Source organism: Oculina patagonica, chromosome 11, assembly GCF_052425735.1.
Source record: "Oculina patagonica isolate OP01 chromosome 11, crgOcupat, whole genome shotgun sequence".
Lineage (NCBI taxonomy): Eukaryota > Metazoa > Cnidaria > Anthozoa > Scleractinia > Oculinidae > Oculina > Oculina patagonica.
The window spans coordinates 1,687,864-1,706,780 of NC_135768.1; the positions used below are offsets into that span (position 1 = coordinate 1,687,864).

At 38.0% G+C, this 18,917-nt stretch overlaps 1 protein-coding gene across 3 annotated transcripts; it reads left to right on the plus strand.

The window, feature by feature from the left end:
• Positions 1-1,158: 1,158 nt before the first annotated feature.
• Positions 1,159-18,654, plus strand: LOC144629411 (putative fibroblast growth factor 1). 3 transcript variants are annotated; one of them, XM_078487607.1, is made up of 5 exons: positions 1,159-1,243; positions 12,056-12,229; positions 13,879-14,128; positions 16,321-16,427; positions 17,361-18,654. In XM_078487607.1, the coding sequence occupies exons 2-5, from the start codon at positions 12,215-12,217 to the stop codon at positions 17,595-17,597; spliced, it is 609 nt and encodes a 202-aa protein (XP_078343733.1). In that variant the 5' UTR covers positions 1,159-1,243; positions 12,056-12,214; the 3' UTR covers positions 17,598-18,654. The 3 variants fall into 3 exon arrangements, with proteins under 3 accessions (XP_078343733.1, XP_078343732.1, XP_078343731.1); XM_078487606.1 differs by lacking the exon at positions 1,159-1,243 and adding an exon at positions 5,738-5,807; XM_078487605.1 differs by lacking the exon at positions 1,159-1,243 and adding an exon at positions 11,207-11,535.
• The last annotated feature ends 263 nt before the right edge of the window (positions 18,655-18,917 follow it).

The following is an 18,917-nucleotide window of genomic DNA, read 5'->3' on the forward strand; positions in this document are numbered from 1 at the left end:
CTTTGACCAACCTTTCTCCCTATAACGGGATATTAAATCAGTGAAAATCAATAAAATAAAACAAGATTACTTCCGAACGAACTAAAGACTTCAACAGACAGAGTTTTACAGACAAAAAAAACGGAAAGTAGTTTTTAATGTGGTCAAAACAGCATGTCCACAATCACAAACACATGCGGTGTTGAAATCTATAGTTATAACACGGTCTGCCGACAGGAAAACCTGTAAAAACGTAATTTCCGTTTTAAGTTACCTCCAGTCACGAAACGGCAAGTTCACGACTGAAGAACTTGAACTCAAGAATACTTAAAGAAAGATATTTATCTTTTTTGCCAAGTATTTAATGACTATGTACTTATTGATAGGTCGTGACATGAGTGGAACGTGATTTTGCGTGACAATTAATTGTTTGGCTTCCTTCAGAGTTAAACAATTTGATCAAGGGGTTTGTATGTACTTGTCTTTTCAAATTTTTATAGTACTGCAATGTATGAAAGCACCTTTTCAACACAATGGAAAGGATTAGGACAATTGGATTAGGAAATGATGGGGTTAATTCTGGCCCTTAGCCTAAAAAAGAGCAGGAAATTTATCAAAAGCGTAGACTGAAATTTGAAAAAAATTACAATGAAAGTCATCAAGCGTGAGAAAAAATTGTGTAATCATTATTTCGCAACTAAATCAACTGTACGCACAGTTTTAATTTCAACTTGAGTGTGTTTTGTCTAATGGACGGATTACTTCGATGTGGGTCTTAATTGGGGGTGGTTTTAGCGGTTTATGGTTTTTGTCGGTCGAGGGTTTAAATGCTTATCCCTTTTTCATAAGCCCTTTGAGAACCTAAATATGACATTTGGCGATAAGCATCATTGATCGTCGGTTGACATTTTTTAAAAGCTCTATCATTATACTTTAATATACTTGGGTGTACTAGTGTATGCTTGAAGGGGCTGACTCGGTTTAATAGTCCAAGTGACGAAGAGGTATCGAGAAGTAGTTAGGAAGTGATGAGTTTTAAATAAAAAAACTTTAATTTCCTGTCTGGTGAACCACTTGATGTCCCTCACTGGTGGTCAGAAAAATTCTTATATCCGGCAAGCCAGACTTTCTCTGACTATATATTAGGCTCTGTCAGTTCTTTAAAACTACACTCTCTATCAAGACGAAAGGACGAAGCACGTGCAGCATTTTCAAAAGATTGAAGTCCCTGAATCCTTTGTAGAGTATCAGTTAGATTTATAAGGTATGGGAACTGCCTTGATTTGTTATTTTTATTTAAATCTCAAGACGCCTCTGTATGTTCTCAAGTACTACGGCTCAGATACGACTGGTTTAAGAGTTAAACGGGCTAGGTCACGGTATTTTAGGTAACGCTATTTATTTTCGTAAATTAAGAGCTCTAAACTTCAAATTCGCAGAGCAAAAGTCTTTTATTGACAAAATCATAGCCATATAACAAACAAGGATGATTTTCGAGCATTGTAAATGACACTTTCATACAAATTGAGATAAACTTGAAAAAAGTCGGACCGACGTTTTTCAAGTTTACCCGAACGCAATCCATTTTAATCTTCTCGAATTTTGCCCATCCATGCCCCTTTTTGACCTTTCTGTGTTTCTTTTGAGTTCTTCTATAGTTTTAAACCGTTATTGTGATATTTCAGTTAATTCTATGACTAGTTGATCAGTGCCAAAATTGCCTAAATTGCGTGACATAGCCCCTTAAATCATGAGCGTAACTAAAACGTCCACAGTAGGGCGATTTACCTTAAGTTTTTTTTCCTGACACTTCTGAACTAAAGTAATAATTAAGAAGGAGAACTTTGTGCAAAAATTTCTCAGAACGGACAAAGCCGGTTTAAATTGGTCATCAGCAGCGGTCTCTAGACTCGATTTTGACGCAATGACGCGATTCAAAGCCGAAACTTCAGACCTCTTATTTGTTCTTCAGGCCCTTGGTCTCCCATCTCAATTTCAAAGCTTGTCATGTCCGCATGTCGCGCGCTGTCGTAATTTTGTCATTTCGTCTAAAGGCGGACGCGAGTAACAGAGCAGAAGTTTCTCAGATATTTTAATTTCTCAACCAATTAAAAATGCGCGAGTAACCTTGGTACACAGAGCAGGAGTTTCTCTGGTATTTTCAGGGGCACCCAACGAGAAAATTTTACTATAGGTGTCGGGACATCGTGTCCTTTTTGTGCGATTTGAAGCCTTACTTTTAATAAACGCAAAGTAAAGTGTATCTTTTCGGATACGCTAGCTGAACTTTCAAACTTTAGGGACCGAAATACTATTACCCGAATTTACACCGAAACGGTCTGCTGGGTGCCCCTGTATTTAATAAGGAGTTCTTTTTTTGCTTTAAATTAATTTAATTTAATTCTTTGACAGATTAATTAAAAAACGACGTGTTCTCAAGTCTCAACTGATCAAAAATTCTCGATCGCAAAATATTTCTCCACCGATTTCTCTACCACGACGGGCGATTACTTTTGGACCGCTGTCCACTGTTTCAGGTGTTCACTGTCAATTTTTCAAAGGTGGGTTTGATCTCGCTCGGATCGGCTGAAATGACATCTGGGCTTATTTGTCGTATTTCCTTATACTTTGCTATGCTTTGCCAGGATGAAGTACGTTAGTTGGTTACCTGCTCAGTGATTAAAACAGCAACATTCCCGCTCTAATGCAAACCCTCATTAGTTTAGCCTGAGTTTGTTCCTTTCAACTTTTTCTTTATTGAATTTATAACTTCTTGATCAGCCACAGCCATAACGAATAAGGATCTGTCCTAGGCATGAATAGATTGTGCTAGTAAATTCAGGAAAAGTTGCTTCACAATATACCCAAAAGTTGCTCTAAAGTTGCTTCACAATATACCCAAAAGTTTCTCTAAAGTTGCTCAAATATCAAAAGTTGCCACCAAAATTTAGAAAAGTTGCTTGCTCTCTAGAGTCGTCTTGTTCTAGTTAAATACTCAAAACGTGTTTGTTTGTTTGTTGCCCGCCATTTTAATAAGGCCATAAACACAGCGTAAAATAGAACTTTTCTATCACAATTTTTTAGCAGTTGTCATTCTGAAATCTTCGCAAGCTGTAATTATTAAAACTGAACATGCAAACAGTTTTAACTGAGCGAACTCAGTGCATTGGAGACCATTGGAGGAAGAGTACAATCTGTATTTTCAATTTTCGACACATTTGGCCTACTTCTAAACGTTAAACCTTTCACAGAAAATTGTCAGAGAAGTATGTGAAAATATGGTTATTATGTTTTTATTATGAACTTGAACTTGGGTATTCTAATGAGTCTAAAAGTATTTTAGGTCAAATTTGAAATATAATACTAACGTTTCACAGGGATATCTCGTGACATTAGGTATAGCTTGCTGTGCTGTTACGGAAAAAGGGTGTCACATTCAATTACTGATTTTATCATCGGAAGTCACGCTAGTCAGTGCTAAAACCGGCAGACCCCTGATAAGCGCGCCGGATTTTTCACTATTTGCTTGTCTATTTAGCTCATTTGTTTGGTTGTTTAAGCAATTACAACTGCGACAAAAAGTTCACAGGGTCAGCCCTCTGTCTGCAAAAATAAAATTTGCACACTGAGTCCAAACTGCTAAAGCAAAGCGGCTTCTAATTTCGTCTTGTGAAGTTTTTCAAACCAACTAACTCACTGCCGAGTAACAAACAAGAGAATAGCTTCAAAAGAAGAAAACTGAAATCAAGCAGACCTAAAAAGCTGGATAGTTAGGGCCTCTTCACATGAGCCCGGTTTACGAGCTGTCTCAGTTACCAGGACGGATTTTGACCTCTGTTCATATGGAAAATTTTAGCCCGGTTGACGGGGATAAAATTCAAGAAACGAAGGCAAAATGGCGACACATAAAGTTGCATCTTTCGCGACTATCGTAGCTTTATTGACCCATGTAACTTTATTAATAAAGCTAATTCGCATATTTCTGAAGTGGAAATAGATACAAGGCAAAATTAAACCATTTGGACTGCCCAATTACGAAAGGGAAGCTATTTTCTCAAAAAAAGTTGCGTCCCGGCGACCGGGCTGGAGCGTTCATATGGGAAAATATTCTTCCCGGTTGTCGAGATCTCGGTTGCAGAAACCGAGATATCGGTAACCGGGCTGGCCCACCTTCTCATATGAACACATCCAAAATTTTACAAGAAAATAGGAGTGAGCCGAGATCTCGGTAACTGGGCCAGCCCGGTCAACCGGGATCATATGAAGAGTTAGTAGCGCAATCCGTGACACACACGATGTCTGAAAAACAAACAAAGAACCCATTAGTTAATTGATTAATTTACTCCTAAGTGAGTTTCTGACACATGAAGAACTTGGAATTTGAATGTATTTTCCAGAGCATACCTTCCCTACACGAATTAAAACCATTCATGAGATTTCGGTGAAAAATATATAGCAAGGTTATGGTAAACTTAATAATCATGTGTCAGAAAGACTTGTAACGTCGTTCAAATGTGAATTGATCATCACACTGCAGCATTCGGTCGGGTTTTGATGACTTTCTGTTTAAAGTGGAGACATATTAAAACATTTCGCGAGCTGAGTTGTCGATAAAACAAACCAGAATAATGTGGACAAGTATAAAAGGGACTAGTATTCTTCTAGAAGCCTTACATTTTTTGACACATCTGTCTGTAAATTTCGCGCCAAGTTTGTACGTACTAAATTGTGGAACCTTTTGGCATGTGTTAGCTTGTATTGGAGTTTCGACGAGGCTCCATAAAGAATTGATATACCCGCTTTCTGTAAGCTTGATTCGCCTTTTTGCAACTGGCTTCTCCAGTACAGTTGACGACGTTAATTTAATTAAAAAAGTATTACATACAAAATTAGTTAACCACAGTAAAATTGATGACCAGGGCATATCACTTCCTTTGCCGAGACAGCAAAGGTAACTTGTAACATTCACGCGACATCAGAAGACCTAATCACAAAATCAAGATTGAGCTGAAAAACAAAACATTATGACAAGGAATCGAATGGAAATTGAACAAAACGATTTTACCTTTTATGCAGGCTTTAGATGGGCTTAAGGAAGAATGTGTTTTAGCTGATAGAACGATTAAGCAATTGTAACTGATTTAGCTTCGAACGTCTTGAGGGCACGCAACTTAGTGATAACCATCTTCAGTAAAGTGGTTTATATGACGCGTCACGAGTCATCAATTAAGGTGATCACAGAACCCACTGCTAGACTGTTAGCCTTGACTTTCTTTTTTCTTGTGATTGACAAATCCAAATTAGCCACCTCACAATTCAGTTTAGCTCACGGTTGGACGTTTTTTCCTAAACAAAAGATTTCGTTGCTTTTCTGGGAGAGATGTAGATTGCTTTTCTCGCTAACAGCATGCCCCTGACATTTCACACGGAGTTCTCGACCCGAGCTGCCTAACTACTACAAACCTAAAGACAAAAATGTTCAAGCTTTGATCATTAAAATGCTTCAGATTTAAAATGTGTTCCATACGGAGCTGAAATTCTCGAGCTGCTTTAACTTACCCTACCCTTAAATTGCTTAATTTGTTTTCCCTGACAGTTTTTCGAAAGCCAACGGCAAAACCAAATGGCTCATTATAGCTGCTAGACAATCAACCTATTTTCAACACTTCGCCACCGAAAAGGGGACAACCGCTAGGAATTAGGGTCATTTTTTATACATTTGACAGTTCAGGGTCTCCTTGTGTAGCATTCAGTTTCAAAGGAATCCCAGCATTTGTCCAATACTAACGAACACTGTGTGTGAATCCAAAGGAGACATGTGATTTAAGGTTAGTGAAGGTAGATTTATCGAAATAATGGTGAAACACTATTCTGTTGAAAGTGGTGTGCATGCGGTAGAAGGCTTTTAAAGTGATATACTTCTAACTAGGAGGGAAACACTTAAACAAAGTAAGTGGCTCAGGATGGACTGAACAAACAGTCATTGAATGATGAACAACAGCTATGCTCGCAGCGAGAGCTTCACGGATTGCTGCTTTATACATTAGGGTTATGATGAAGTGCATTTAGATTGTTTTAGATCATCAGAAAAACAAGCTATGTGATGCCATGGCGTGGATAATGATGTAAATTGCACAAAAACGTCACGACAATTCCCTCAGATATGTGTAGCAATCCCGCGCACATCGGCTGAAATCTACATATCTTAACCAAGCAAAAAATGAATGTATGGGTGTATATAGTCAGATGAAAACGCATAATTTTAAAACAGCACTGATAAACAGTTCATGGAACAATTTGGCAATCACCCAATTAATTTCGATCAGCTGTAGGTAAAAATACAAACAGAACAATAACAATTACAACTTGTGTATGATCAGGTTTTAAAATAGTGTAAATAATGTTTTTGCAAATTAATACATGTATTCCCCATTCGATAGCATTCGAACAAATAATCAACACTTCTTTTATCGTATTTTATCAGTGTACCAGTCCAGTTCCGCATGGGAGATTCGCCATGTGAGTCCTGTTAACTGCCATACTTTGATCTCACTGTATCTCGTATCAGTTACAAGGCAATTTAACTCTTGCTGCATTCTCCTGAACGATGCGGGTTTTGTGGGAGACCTGTAAAACACCCATGCAGGGTGAAACTAAGCGGTAAGAAACGGGCAGCACTGGTCAACACATGATTATTTAGGTGCTGGTCCACTGCAAAATGGCAAAATCGTCTTGATGTATAATAATATTTTCCCAAAAAAGGCGGACTGTTTAAGAGAATTTGTACGCGTACGCTTTTCGAGGGCTACAGCATTTTCGTGGCTGCATAATAGGTATCATGTTCAAAAACTCTTGTCGGTCTTAGAACTGCTGTTTTGTGTGTTGAAAAAATTGGCGCAGTTTCAAGCGAAAAGTGAATTAAACCATAGAAGTGGTTTTATTTTTAAACCTGTGTAATTTAAATAGTTAAGCTTTCAAGTAAGTTATATTATTTTAAAAAAGAGTGCCACCAACCACTTCTGTTGAAACATAAGCCTTTCAACCAGCTCATCTCAGTTGCATCTTCAGTTAATTTTACCTGAAGGAAATTCGTGCGAAAAAGGCAAACAAAACGCCTTCTTTGGATCGTAGCTAATTTTCATTTTATAAATCCGCGGCAACTGGAATAAATTCTCAAAATTTGCACTCAGCTAAAAAACAAGCGAGAAAACTATTTTTGAACGCATTATTAACATGAAGCTAACTAATATAGAACATGTTTCTAATCAATTCAGTCGTTATACAAGGTCGAAAGCCCAGCCCCAGAAATCAAGGAGATAGTCGGGCAATCAGAGTGGCTGTTATCAATAAACTTATTTTTAAAGATATTAAGTTTACCAGTTCATCAAAAACATGTTATGCTTTCTATACATATAATGGCATAGTTTTGATTCTTTGAAAAGTTGTTCAAGTATTTCTCTTACCTGAGCCAGCCAATTGAAGTTCCGGAACTGGAGCAGATCAAATGAAACTTTGATTAACGGAGACATCGTGAAGTAATGAAAATGACACCGTTTTTATCTTGCAAAGAGAAAATGATATATAGCATTGTCATTTCAAATGACATCCATATGCACGCGAGGTGTCAATAATGTCCATTTCATTACACTGAACTCGCGTTCGTTGTAAAAGCTAATGATCGCGTTCTAAAACCCGCGTCACGTACTAGTATGTGAAAATAAGTTCGAAAACCGGCTCATGTTGGATCGTTGTCAAAGCTGTCAACTTATTTTTTTATAGTGACCGATTCATGAGTGGATAAGGTGCAGCTTGTGGTTACTTAACGTGAGATACGGGAGCGCGCGAGGGAAATAAATCACTTGTCAGCCCCGAGTAATGAGCTCTTGATTGAAGATGAACATGTGTTTGGCATATTTACGCATTTTCGGTTTTAAAAATAAATTGAAGAGTTTGATATTCCTTTTCTTGCTCATTAATGGCTGATTGAGCGCTGATGTTAGCAACTGTCGAAACTGAGGTATGTTAAAAGCCGTATTTTTAAGGTATTTCACGGTAGATACTTTGTTAAAAAAAATAACATTTATATCGCGTGAGTGTTGCAGCATGCGCTATTTTTAGTATTTTGCAATGGGACGATTTCAAATCTACTGGTGTAGAACTAGAAATACAGGTTAACGAACTCACTCAGTTGCGAAAATTATGATCGTTCGTTAAAGATGCGTGACAAAGATACAGTTAATATATTTACAGTCGAACTTCTCCTTACGGACATCTCTATAATACGGACATCTTAACTCCTTATTACGACAGTTTACTTGGTCCGAAAGAGACTAAAACTTAATTCATATAATCACTACCCATGTATTACGGACACTTTTCTTTGTCCCTTGAGTGTCCGTATTAAACTGAAGAAGTTCGACTGTGCAGGCACTGATGAAACGGCCGGTTCAGCAAGGTTTGGTCCTTACGCCCAGAGCGAGGTTTGAAGCAATTTGTTATAATTGGGTTGCATTTTGTAGCTGGTCCTTTCGATAAAATTCCTCATACGTTCGTTATCAACAGAAAATCTTAATTACCTTTAAATTATTGCACAATTGATAAACACTTGTTTTAAGAGATAAACCCATTAGATATATGTTTCGGTTCTACGTGGCTCTGTTAGAGGTGGCCTTGTGTTTAGGTATACTTCATAACATTCCTTATTCATTATACAGTGGAACCTCAATATAACGAAGAGCCAAGGGACTGGCAAAAAATGTTCGCTATAACGAGGTTCGTTATATCGGTTCTTTTTTATATGTTTTACTATTACTGGGGCGAAGAATATCTTTCGTTATATTAAGGACTTCGCTATAGAGAGGTTCGTTATAAATCGAGGTTCCACTGTTTATGGTGTGAAATTTCCATCATCTTAATATTTCCGTTGTAAAAAGTCTTATCAGTTCATTGTTTCAAAACCAATCTTGAACTTCCGTCATTTCAAAGGAATCAAGGCTATGTTTGTTAAAGTTAATTATTTCAACCCTAAAACTTATATTGTCTACATTATTATTCGTCGTTGTTTTTCTACACGAGCTCCTAACAGTGAAACTGCAACATTTGTGTTGCTTCAAGCATTGCACATTTGAATATAGCTCGTTTTAATAGTGAACAACAGTCTCTTGTCTAGGTATTGCACAGCGCTACACTCTAGTGCATCTTATATGACGAAATTTGCAAATTTTATTTCGTGTCGAGTTGAAAGAAATATTCTTTTGTGTATTTTATATAAAAACAGCGGGTTTATCGTTTATAACTTGTTTATGAACTGTCTTTTCTCTCTTAATTTGGATAGTTTTCTTTCTGCCATAAAATACATCAAGAAAGCATAACCAACAAAACTATCCTATTAGCTTCTCATGTTTCAGTATGTAGCAATTTTACAACCAGGTTTTCATGATCTTGGGCAAAAAGGTCAAATCGAAAAGGTCTGTGCTTCCTGCAGTGAGCAGTGATATGAAAGATCTGGAACATCGTTTCTATTTTGAAGATAACAAAAACAATTTAATATGGAGATTACCCTGATCAAATAACACGACTAAGAAAATATATCGCTTTCGTTTGTTAAACTGACCACCCAAGATGATTGGATTCTATTGGTGGCAGATCGATTCGTACAGCTAATGAATTTTTACTTATAAAGAGCTATTGGAAATTAAAGTGAAGATCGTGTACAACATTTATAATAAAGTGAACGTGCTATCGAATTTTACCTTACTTTACTTATTTCCGGGCATATATTCAAATTACTGGTCATTTAATACTGCAATGGATCGAACTCCAAACCGATATGTTCGATATATGTGACCTTCATGGGTTTTTTTTTTTGAGGTCGTAAAATTAATTAGAAAAATTTGTTTCTTAGACTTGGAATCCTATTTAAACCAATAACTCTCAAATTTGGCTAAGTTACTAATTTTTGGATGTTCTTTCAGATAAAAGGCCCAATTTTTCAATTCAATCGATATTGAATATTTGTACCCAGTCCCCTGCTCGTTTCGAACATGGCTAATTGATGAGTATAATACTCAATGAGTATTTTGTAGGCACAGAATACGTGCAGACATTTGTTAAAAACCTCAGACAGGACCGAGTAGTTGCGTCTTCCCGGAGATTTGTTTGATATTTGCCTGTCACGCAATCTTAAACGGGAAGAAACATTAAACTTGTCACAAGCGGACAAAAGTTCGGCCTTTTTTTTTAATTGGTTTAAGATTTTCGCATAATTTGCTCGTTATGTTTGATTGCCGAGCAGATCTTACTCAAAGCCAAGAGCATTACACAAGTATCTTTTTTAAGTAGTAGTGCTTGATTGAAGAGAAAAAATGTTCAGGCCCTGCAGGTCCTTATGTTGTTGAAGGCAAAAACAGTCAAACGTGATATTGTAAAACGAATATGGTATCGTTTAACTGTGAACTACAAAAAATCTTTTATGAGGGTTGAGTTTGAAAAAAAAAAAAGAATTTCCGGCTTAGGAGGAAAAAAAGAGTTGAAAAACAGCCAAAAAAATTCACTCCATTTTGCACCTTTGCCAGCCGACTGGCATTCACTACTTCAATAGCAACTTACGTTATCACTAATAATTCGAAATAATTCCACTAATGTTGTCTTCACACTTGCCAAACTTTACATTTTCCCGCAACTTTGTAAAGTTGCTTTCCTGTGCAAACAATGAGTTGTTTAACGGTAAATAACATACATATTTACTGACCTTAGGTCATTTTGCGGGGTTTTAAGCGGCAGCGGTATTCGTGTCTAAAAGCCGTTTAGTATAATTGCATTAATCCCGGCCTTCATTAGAATTGTCTGAAGTTAAAATAGTCTCTTTCACGAGCATTTTCAATTCCTGGAATTAATACCACTCGTGTAGCTATAGCCCATTGCAAGAGTGATTTTATATTCTTAAAGATCGGATGATATTGCTTAAGAGGCAACTAAGCATAAGAACTACCGTAATTAAAATGCTCAAAGACACTCCGCTTTTTGAGCTTTTACGGAATACCGACAATAGATTGACTTTTATACAATAGCTTTACCCCGAAATTACCACTTTGCAAGACCGGCCATAACCGAAGCGTTAGCCTCCATTAAAGACCGCTACCATTGTACAACATCAAAACAAGTCGGCGATAAAACACACACACAGCGAGCGACGTGTTTAATCCGCTAATATCAACAATGGAAAAACCAATAATTTGTTTACCGCAAAAGCAGTTATATTGTCATCGTTAACTTCCGGTGGCCATTTATTGGCGCGGTTAAGGCGCGTTTTTCGTCATCTCTAAAGCCCTTCACTGCTGGAAATGTACAAGTGAGTCGCGAAACGCGGTCACTCAAAGGTTGCCGGCCTTTGCATGGTGTTGACGGGGTTTTCTAATCGGGCTAATATGGAATGCTTTGATCAGCTTATCTTTTTATGAGCACGGATGTTAAGAAAACTAAGTTTCCTTTTCGTAAGTGGAGCGTTGGGATAAAGACTTGCAACTTTGTAATGTACGAAGAATGTTCAGAAAGGAAGTGAGTTAAATTTGAGGTGTTTATTCAGGCTATTGACGCTACGTTAATACACTTATAATGGTCGTAATTAATTATCTGCCGTACTTGGTTATTTTCGCTTTACAATGTAACGAAGCTTTGCATATATTGATCTAACTGATGGATTTTTTGATGTAGTTTTCAAAGATTGGTTCCTTTCGATTAACAAAGCTGAAGTTATTCTCTGCACTGTTTGATGTTTGTAAACACGGCGGCCGATGTAAACATTGTGAAGATTGATGGCTTTAACGTGCTTCACAGACCGTGTAATTTCGCGTTGAACAACAAAAAGCCTTTTATTTCAGACAAGACTAAACTACAATGAAAGAATCGCTTTGCACTTTGCGGCAAAATAAAAATATTTCGTGAGTTCTTTATTGAGCTTAAAAACTTTTAAAGACACCGCAAAAACGAGCTAAGAATTAACTTCCCCGGGGAAGCCGTGAAAGTATGCATACGAAAAAACCGAAATTTTTTAAATGTTTTCTTTTATTTCATGCAGTGAAAACACAAAAGTGAAGTCACACACCCGTATGAGGTAATGGAATGGTATATATCAAACCGGGGGCGACTTAACGAAGGCAGTTTGTCCGGACAGGCTTAGAGAACGTCTCTTAAACAGCGACAAGAATTGAAGCTTGTTCAGGTCTCAAAGAACCCAATGGAGTGGAAAATGGTAGGTTACTAGTGAACAACCTTTTATTAAATTAGGTTAGATATTTCATAGATTGTACTGCTATAAAATGAATTTAGTTTCAGTTCAATTTGTGAATAATACTTCACTGTTAAAAAAACAGTCTTGGGGTTAAATTGTCGAACCTCAATATAGCTACGAGTGTGCGAGGCACACTATGCTTTCATCAAGTGCATCGAAAGTAAACGGAAGTTTATTAGTATTGCACAGTAAATCAATGCTTAAATATTGTTACAGCAGCGCGTGTTTCATTGTTAATTGAGTTTTACTGCCTCGAAATTCCAATGGTTAAAATGATTAAAGACCCACCCTTCAGAACTCACAAGCCCCTACACTAAGTGTAAAAACAGCTAAGAGCTCACAACATCTTTTTTTTCGTCCCCTAAGAGATGCACATTTGAAGAAACAAGCGCAAATTTTGATTATAGATTTACGCAGACAAATCTGTACACTCCCACAAATATTGTTTGTTGCAGTTTTCTTTCAGACGGAACATTTGAAGACCAACATCATGTTGCATAAAATACAGCTTAACAATATTTTCTTTAAGTCTCATTTGATTATTTACATAAACGAAAAGAATGTTTGACCAATTAATATAGAAAAGTAACAGTTAATCAACATGCTAGATTCTTCTGAAGAGCTATTTGTTGTTTCTGAGAAGTTCTTCAGATTATCGCCACGTGTTATCCGTATATAACTGTAGCTGTATTGATCACTTTCGGTTCGATAACGGAACCCTACTGATGACGAAAATTTGAGGTCGCCGATATTTGAACGTCAAATTAACTTAAGAAAAACGCTAAGATAGCTTGTACGCAGCGTAGGAAAATGAACTATTGATTTGTTGCTTGTTTAAGTCTTTGTTTGACTAACAGTTGGCTAAAAAATTAAGAAAGGCATTACTGACGAATCATACTACCTATGCATTTTCTTCAGTTCAAATAACAACTGAAATAAAACTGCTTTCTGATTGGTTAGAGTCCAGCGAAAAGACCTGCAATGAAATGAACGAACTGACGTCAACTTTTAAAAACTTCCTGAGTGTAATTACGTCACGATGTTGTGGGTGCATGGAAATTTGAAGCATGATATAGTTCGAATATAGTGGTAAGTGTATAGCCCCGCTGATACAATCACTGACAGGCTATAACGTTTTATTTACCGCCGAGTAGTTCAAAGTGGCGATATTAGACATATTAGTTATGCCATTTTAAATGATGTTTTGACAGGATAATTTAATACTGACTTACAGCATCTGACGCACATTATATTTTAACTGAAAGCAATTGTTTAGTTTATTTTGTCACTTACAAGGCTTATATCAGGCGTTTTAAGCTGGGGGCCGGCATCAAATGCACTGCCCGATCTTACCGGGATCGCTGGCCACATTACACAGTAAAAGCCTTTTTGGTCAGCTTAAAGATGTTTTCAAACAAGACGTCGACTGAGCTTTTTGTTCGAGTAAAAAAAAGTGCTCGTATTAAGGGGGTACGGTAGTACGTAGTAATGTATTGAGCGGGAGTTAGCATCTCCAAAACACGTTTTGTGCCCATGTGAGCAAAAGCAACTTACTGTTTCAAGACATGAACATATTAATCATAATCATTTTGGTTTTTTTTTTCCACTAGATACTTTTATGTGTGATAGCGTTTATTATAACGACAAGATTGTCCGGCGCTAAGCCCAGACCAAAGCTGCGAGGTAACAATCAAGTACTGAGACGATACAAAGTAACATCAAGAGACTGCGATCAGCACGCACCACCAACATATCGACGACTGGCACTCCTGTGGAGTAAAGTCGGATTCCATCTCGCGGTTTTGTCCAATGGTACGCTACATGGAGTGAATAGCTCTTACTGTCGACAAACTCGGAGATGTAAGTAATACATCGATTTGTATTGTAGCTGTCTATTACTACTCCTATGGAAGACGCGGTGGCCTAATTGTTAGCGCGTTGCACTCGATAGCGGTCCGGGTTCGAGCCCTGGCTGTAGTCGTTGTGTCGCGTTCTGCGAGACTCTTTATTTTCACAGTCACTGTCTGTCAGTGCTTCTCTTCACCCAGATGTATAAATGGGTATCAGCGAATTCAATGCTGGGGCTAGCATTTGTGACTCCTAGTCGCTTAATGCTACAGAAACGGAGATAAGGTCCGGCGGTTTGAGCCAATTTGCACGACGCAGACTTAACCTTTATCTTAACTATTACTACCCCTAGGAAAATGAAAGTTACTTAACGACAGTTTCTTCATTCATGATCAGTATGCACACTAGGTAAAAAGTAAAGTCTGCGTTCGAGCCAAGTGGCCCATACCGCCGGACCTTACCCGGTTTCATTAGCATATAACGAGTTGGAGTATTTCTTCTCCCCCCTAAATGGGATGCTAGTTCATCGCAGGGTTACCCCCCAGCATTAAATTCGCCGGTACCCATTTATACACCCGGGTGGAGAGAGGCACTATGACAGTCGACAGTTGTCCAAGAGCACATCGCAGTGACCCCGGGCACGGGTGCTCGATCCGGAGTCCAGCGCGCTAGACATAAGGACAATGCGCTTCCCACAATGCACACTAGAATTGAAAGATTATGGCTGCTACCCCCTGGAATGGATGCTAGCCCATCGCCCACGGTTGCTACCAAAATAGGCCTAGACACAAAAAGCCGGATATTTTTTTAGGATTTTTAGAGCATCACGAGATTTTTAGAAATTTTGGGGATTTTTAGAAAAAATGGGATTTGTGGGGGATTTTTAGATGATTTGTAGAAAAAAAATTGTTCTTTTTTTGCCGCTTTATTTAAAATTCCTATGAAATGATATTTTTGTCCCATTGTTTACTAATAAGTGACTGCTAGACTGCAATCCAATTGTGCAGCGTTGTTTCCTATTCCTAATGCACCCCAAGATTTCCAAGGGAAGTAAGTTTCAAGCATGGCGGAGCCAGCGGAGGAGCCAAGTGAAGCTATTTCTACTGAAGATGAGCCCAGTGTCACTTGAGAAAGACAGAAAATTTTGGGATATTTAGGGATTTTTGGCAAATTTTGGGGATATTTAGAAAATTTTTGAGGGATTTTTAGGGAAAAAACTGGGAATTTCCGGATAGATTTTTAGAGCATTTTTCGGGACATTTGTGTCTAGGCCTATACCAAAACTAATGCTGTTCCTAAACCTTTCAGTTGAAAGTCTAGCCAAAAATAGCATCAATGGGCTGGGCTGGGCTAGGGCTGAGATTTTCATCATACGGGCGGCATTCTTGTCTACTTCCTAAATGGAAACACTTCAGTCAAGTTTTTTTGTCTGAAAACGTTAATTACTCTATGCAATATACTGTTAGCCATTAGGAATATTGATGTTTAATATTTTTAATACATTTCCTGTATCAGCGATGTTACAGCCGTCTGGTTTGTAGGCGGAATCGTTTTTGACCGTTTAGACCGTTATCAGCGATAAACTGAATGATTTAGGGACGGACCTTTATTTTCTTGGAGGGGGGGGGGGGGGGATGAAAAAGTTTCCTCTGCAAACTTTTTTTTTTTAGTTTATGCACCTCTGCAAACATTTTTTTTTCGAAATTCTTACTATTTTTTGTTATACATATCGTGTTTGCAAACAATTTATTTTGTCTTTCAAGGCCCTGCAAACAATTTTTTCAATATTTTTCATCCCCCCCCCCCCCCCTCCAAAAAAATAATGGTCCGTCCCTTACGTATATCGCGGTTTATGCAACTTTTTCCTCTCAACACTGAAATTATAATCGGGCGCCAGCTTACTAAAAACGACTGTGCTGTATAATAAAGTTCTCACTGAATGAGTAGAAAGTGCCTTTAAAACACTTCAAAGTTCCAAACGTTTCGGGCTCAGCCCTTCATCAGTGGAAAGTAACTGTGCTGACCTGTCTTATCCCCCCACTCACTCCACCCATGGAATGAATTTTTTTGGCGCACTAGGGGTGGTCACAGTCAGGGTTTTATTCAAGCTAAGCCGGATAGGACAGCCATTCCTAAAGTCATGTTTTCAAACAATTTGCCTTGCTTTATTGCAACTAACGTATCCTGTGTAAATTCTATTTCAGGTTTGTTTGAGCTGCAGGCGTGTAGCACGAGTGTAATAAGAATAAAACACGTCCAGTCTGGATTGTATGTTGCTATCAACAAAGCTGGGAGAATTTATACTACATTGGTAAGTAATTCCACTCAATTAGCTCTTTCTAAAAGTGTTTTGTTAGTATGGTAGCTTGTGATCAGTGAATGTTGACTTAGGCTCGATTTCTGCCGTATTCTCGGGTCCGGTCTTCGTTCCTCCCCGGGGAGATGACCGCGCGCTCATTTTCCCGAAAAAGCGGCTGGAAATCGAGCCTAATGTTGAGTTGGCATAAGAATTTTCAAGGTTTAAAATGATGGATAATATAACTAACAGTCTTTTAAGTGCCGCGTAGCACAGTAAACCGCATATCCACTCGCGTCCCTGTCTAGCTCTGCGCTTCCTGCAGTCCAGGTGGCCCAACAAAACTTAAGAATATATTCATCGAATATTGCGCGTCTATTGTGCTGGAACTTTAATTTGCCTTTCAGCTACTTGCGATGCATTTTTTCTCATTTGTAGTAAATATTTAGCTGTGTGTGTTTCGTTAACATTTGTCTCGGGACTACAACGATCTTCCTGACAACTGACAAGAAACCAAACTTTAAACAAACAACCAGCCCGAGTTTTTAATGGAGTTGATATTTATGTCTCCTTTAAATATATTTTCCCACTCACTATCAAACATTAAGATATAAGAGGGGTTTCCACTCGAGTATCGAAAGTAATTCGCGTTTGTTTTGGTTTTGCTTTACTTCGTTTAGTGATTGGTTTAAACAACTCGCGCCACTTTCTTAGCTCTCAGCCAATCAAAAGTAAAGGCAAAACCAATCGTGACTCGCACGAGCACGTTTTCCCGCGCTTCATGCCGGCTACATGTATCTGCTTCGAGTTTTGATTGGTTTAATGGATTGTGTGTCCTTTGTGATTGGCTAGAGTGATTACTCAGGTTTTGGTTTTGCGAAACTCAATTGAAAGTCGCACTGTTAATAATTGTGTATTGATCTTTGCGGTTTTTCTTTTTTTCAACAGAAGAGCCATAAGCCGGATACAATGCTAGTCCAAGAAATCCTTTCGAATGGTTTTACGGTGTTTTGGTCTGAAAGAACTTACAGAAAGAGTAAAGCCATGATGTTCCTTGCCCTGAAGAAAAACGGGGCAGCAAAAAACGCTTCTAAGCCAATACTCAAACACAAGTCTGTACAGTTTACAGTATGCTTTGTTAAAGACAAGAAAAATATTTTGCACTTTATGGAGAGATGTCTTTAGCAACATGTTGAATTTTAACACACAACAAATATGGCTGGATGCACTAAAGTGAGGCTGGATGTTCTTATTACCAAAGCGAGGCTGGTTGCACTCATTACCAGAGCGAGGCTGGTTGCACTCATTACCAAAGCGAGGCTGGTTGCACTCATTACCAGAGCGAGGCTGGAACATACCGCGAGCCTCGTTTGTAAGCATATGCATCATAGTGACGTCATCTCCCCTGTCCATCTCGTCCCCGATCAATGAAAAGAACTGGTAACGAGATTACTCCAATTCAGCGGGGATTTATTTGAACCAAAGGAACATTGTATACAATATATTTATTGAATCATTCTTGGAATCTGTACAACTAAGAAAAATACTTCCCAGCAGCTATTCGTCAATGTTCTTACAGAATACGCTTCAAGCGCTGGTTTTATATTTACACTCAAAACCAAGATCTATTTATTTATTCTTAGGATTTTATAAATAATCTATTTTACTGTAGACTTTGTAATAGTTATCGACAAGAGAGCATGACATAAGAGAGAGAATTCTTGTTACCCTGAGCACAGAATCCAACTTGAGCTATTTATAGATTCGCGCGCGCGATGAAGATTTCTCCTCGCGCGTTCTTGTATTCCTCACAGGTTTATTTTTCTCTGAAACAGAGAAAAAGGCGATGGAGTTTTACATAACTGCCATGTAAACTTCCAGCCTTTCCACAGGCTTTTTGTGGTATAATTTTTCGAGTTTGTTAGCTTCATATTTCGCATATCCCTCGCTTGTCGCTGATTCCTCCGTTTCGCGGGAAAAACACTGTCCACGCGAACTGTTTAGGTAAACTAGTCACGTGTTGTCGAATTGCAATAAGTTCTGGCTCTTGCTTCAACCATTAAAAAAAATAGCTCAAAATGTATTCTCTCTGTAGTAGGGTTCTCGTAGGCACTTCCTCTTCTTAAGTCATCTCTCGTTTGAAAATAATTCAGCCACGCTAGGTCAATAGGAACGGTGTCATTTTAAGTACTTTTACCGAAATACACAACCATGAATATATTTTCAACCAACATTTTCTTAATCTTAGTCTATCAATTAATCTTCATAATAAATAAAATGGCTTACAACAATTACATTTTTAACGTATCTTCTTTTTTTAATTTTGCTTTTTCAAAATTGATTAACACCAAATAAACTAGTGTCCTATACTTGTATAGTCAGATTTTTCAGTGACTCGACAAAACTTAATCAAGTCACTACTTCTTCACCCAAAAACCAAAACAATTTTCACTCACAATGTATTCTTCGCCATGTATGACGAGTTTTGGGTGCTTTCCTTTGTCG

Excerpts from the sequence above, each read along its gene's own strand:
- LOC144629411 (XM_078487607.1), top strand. Across the intron at positions 14,129-16,320 it reads CTGTCGACAAACTCGGAGAT|GTTTGTTTGAGCTGCAGGCG; the intron begins GTAAGTAATACA and ends ATTCTATTTCAG. Across the intron at positions 16,428-17,360 it reads GGAGAATTTATACTACATTG|AAGAGCCATAAGCCGGATAC; the intron begins GTAAGTAATTCC and ends TTTTTTCAACAG.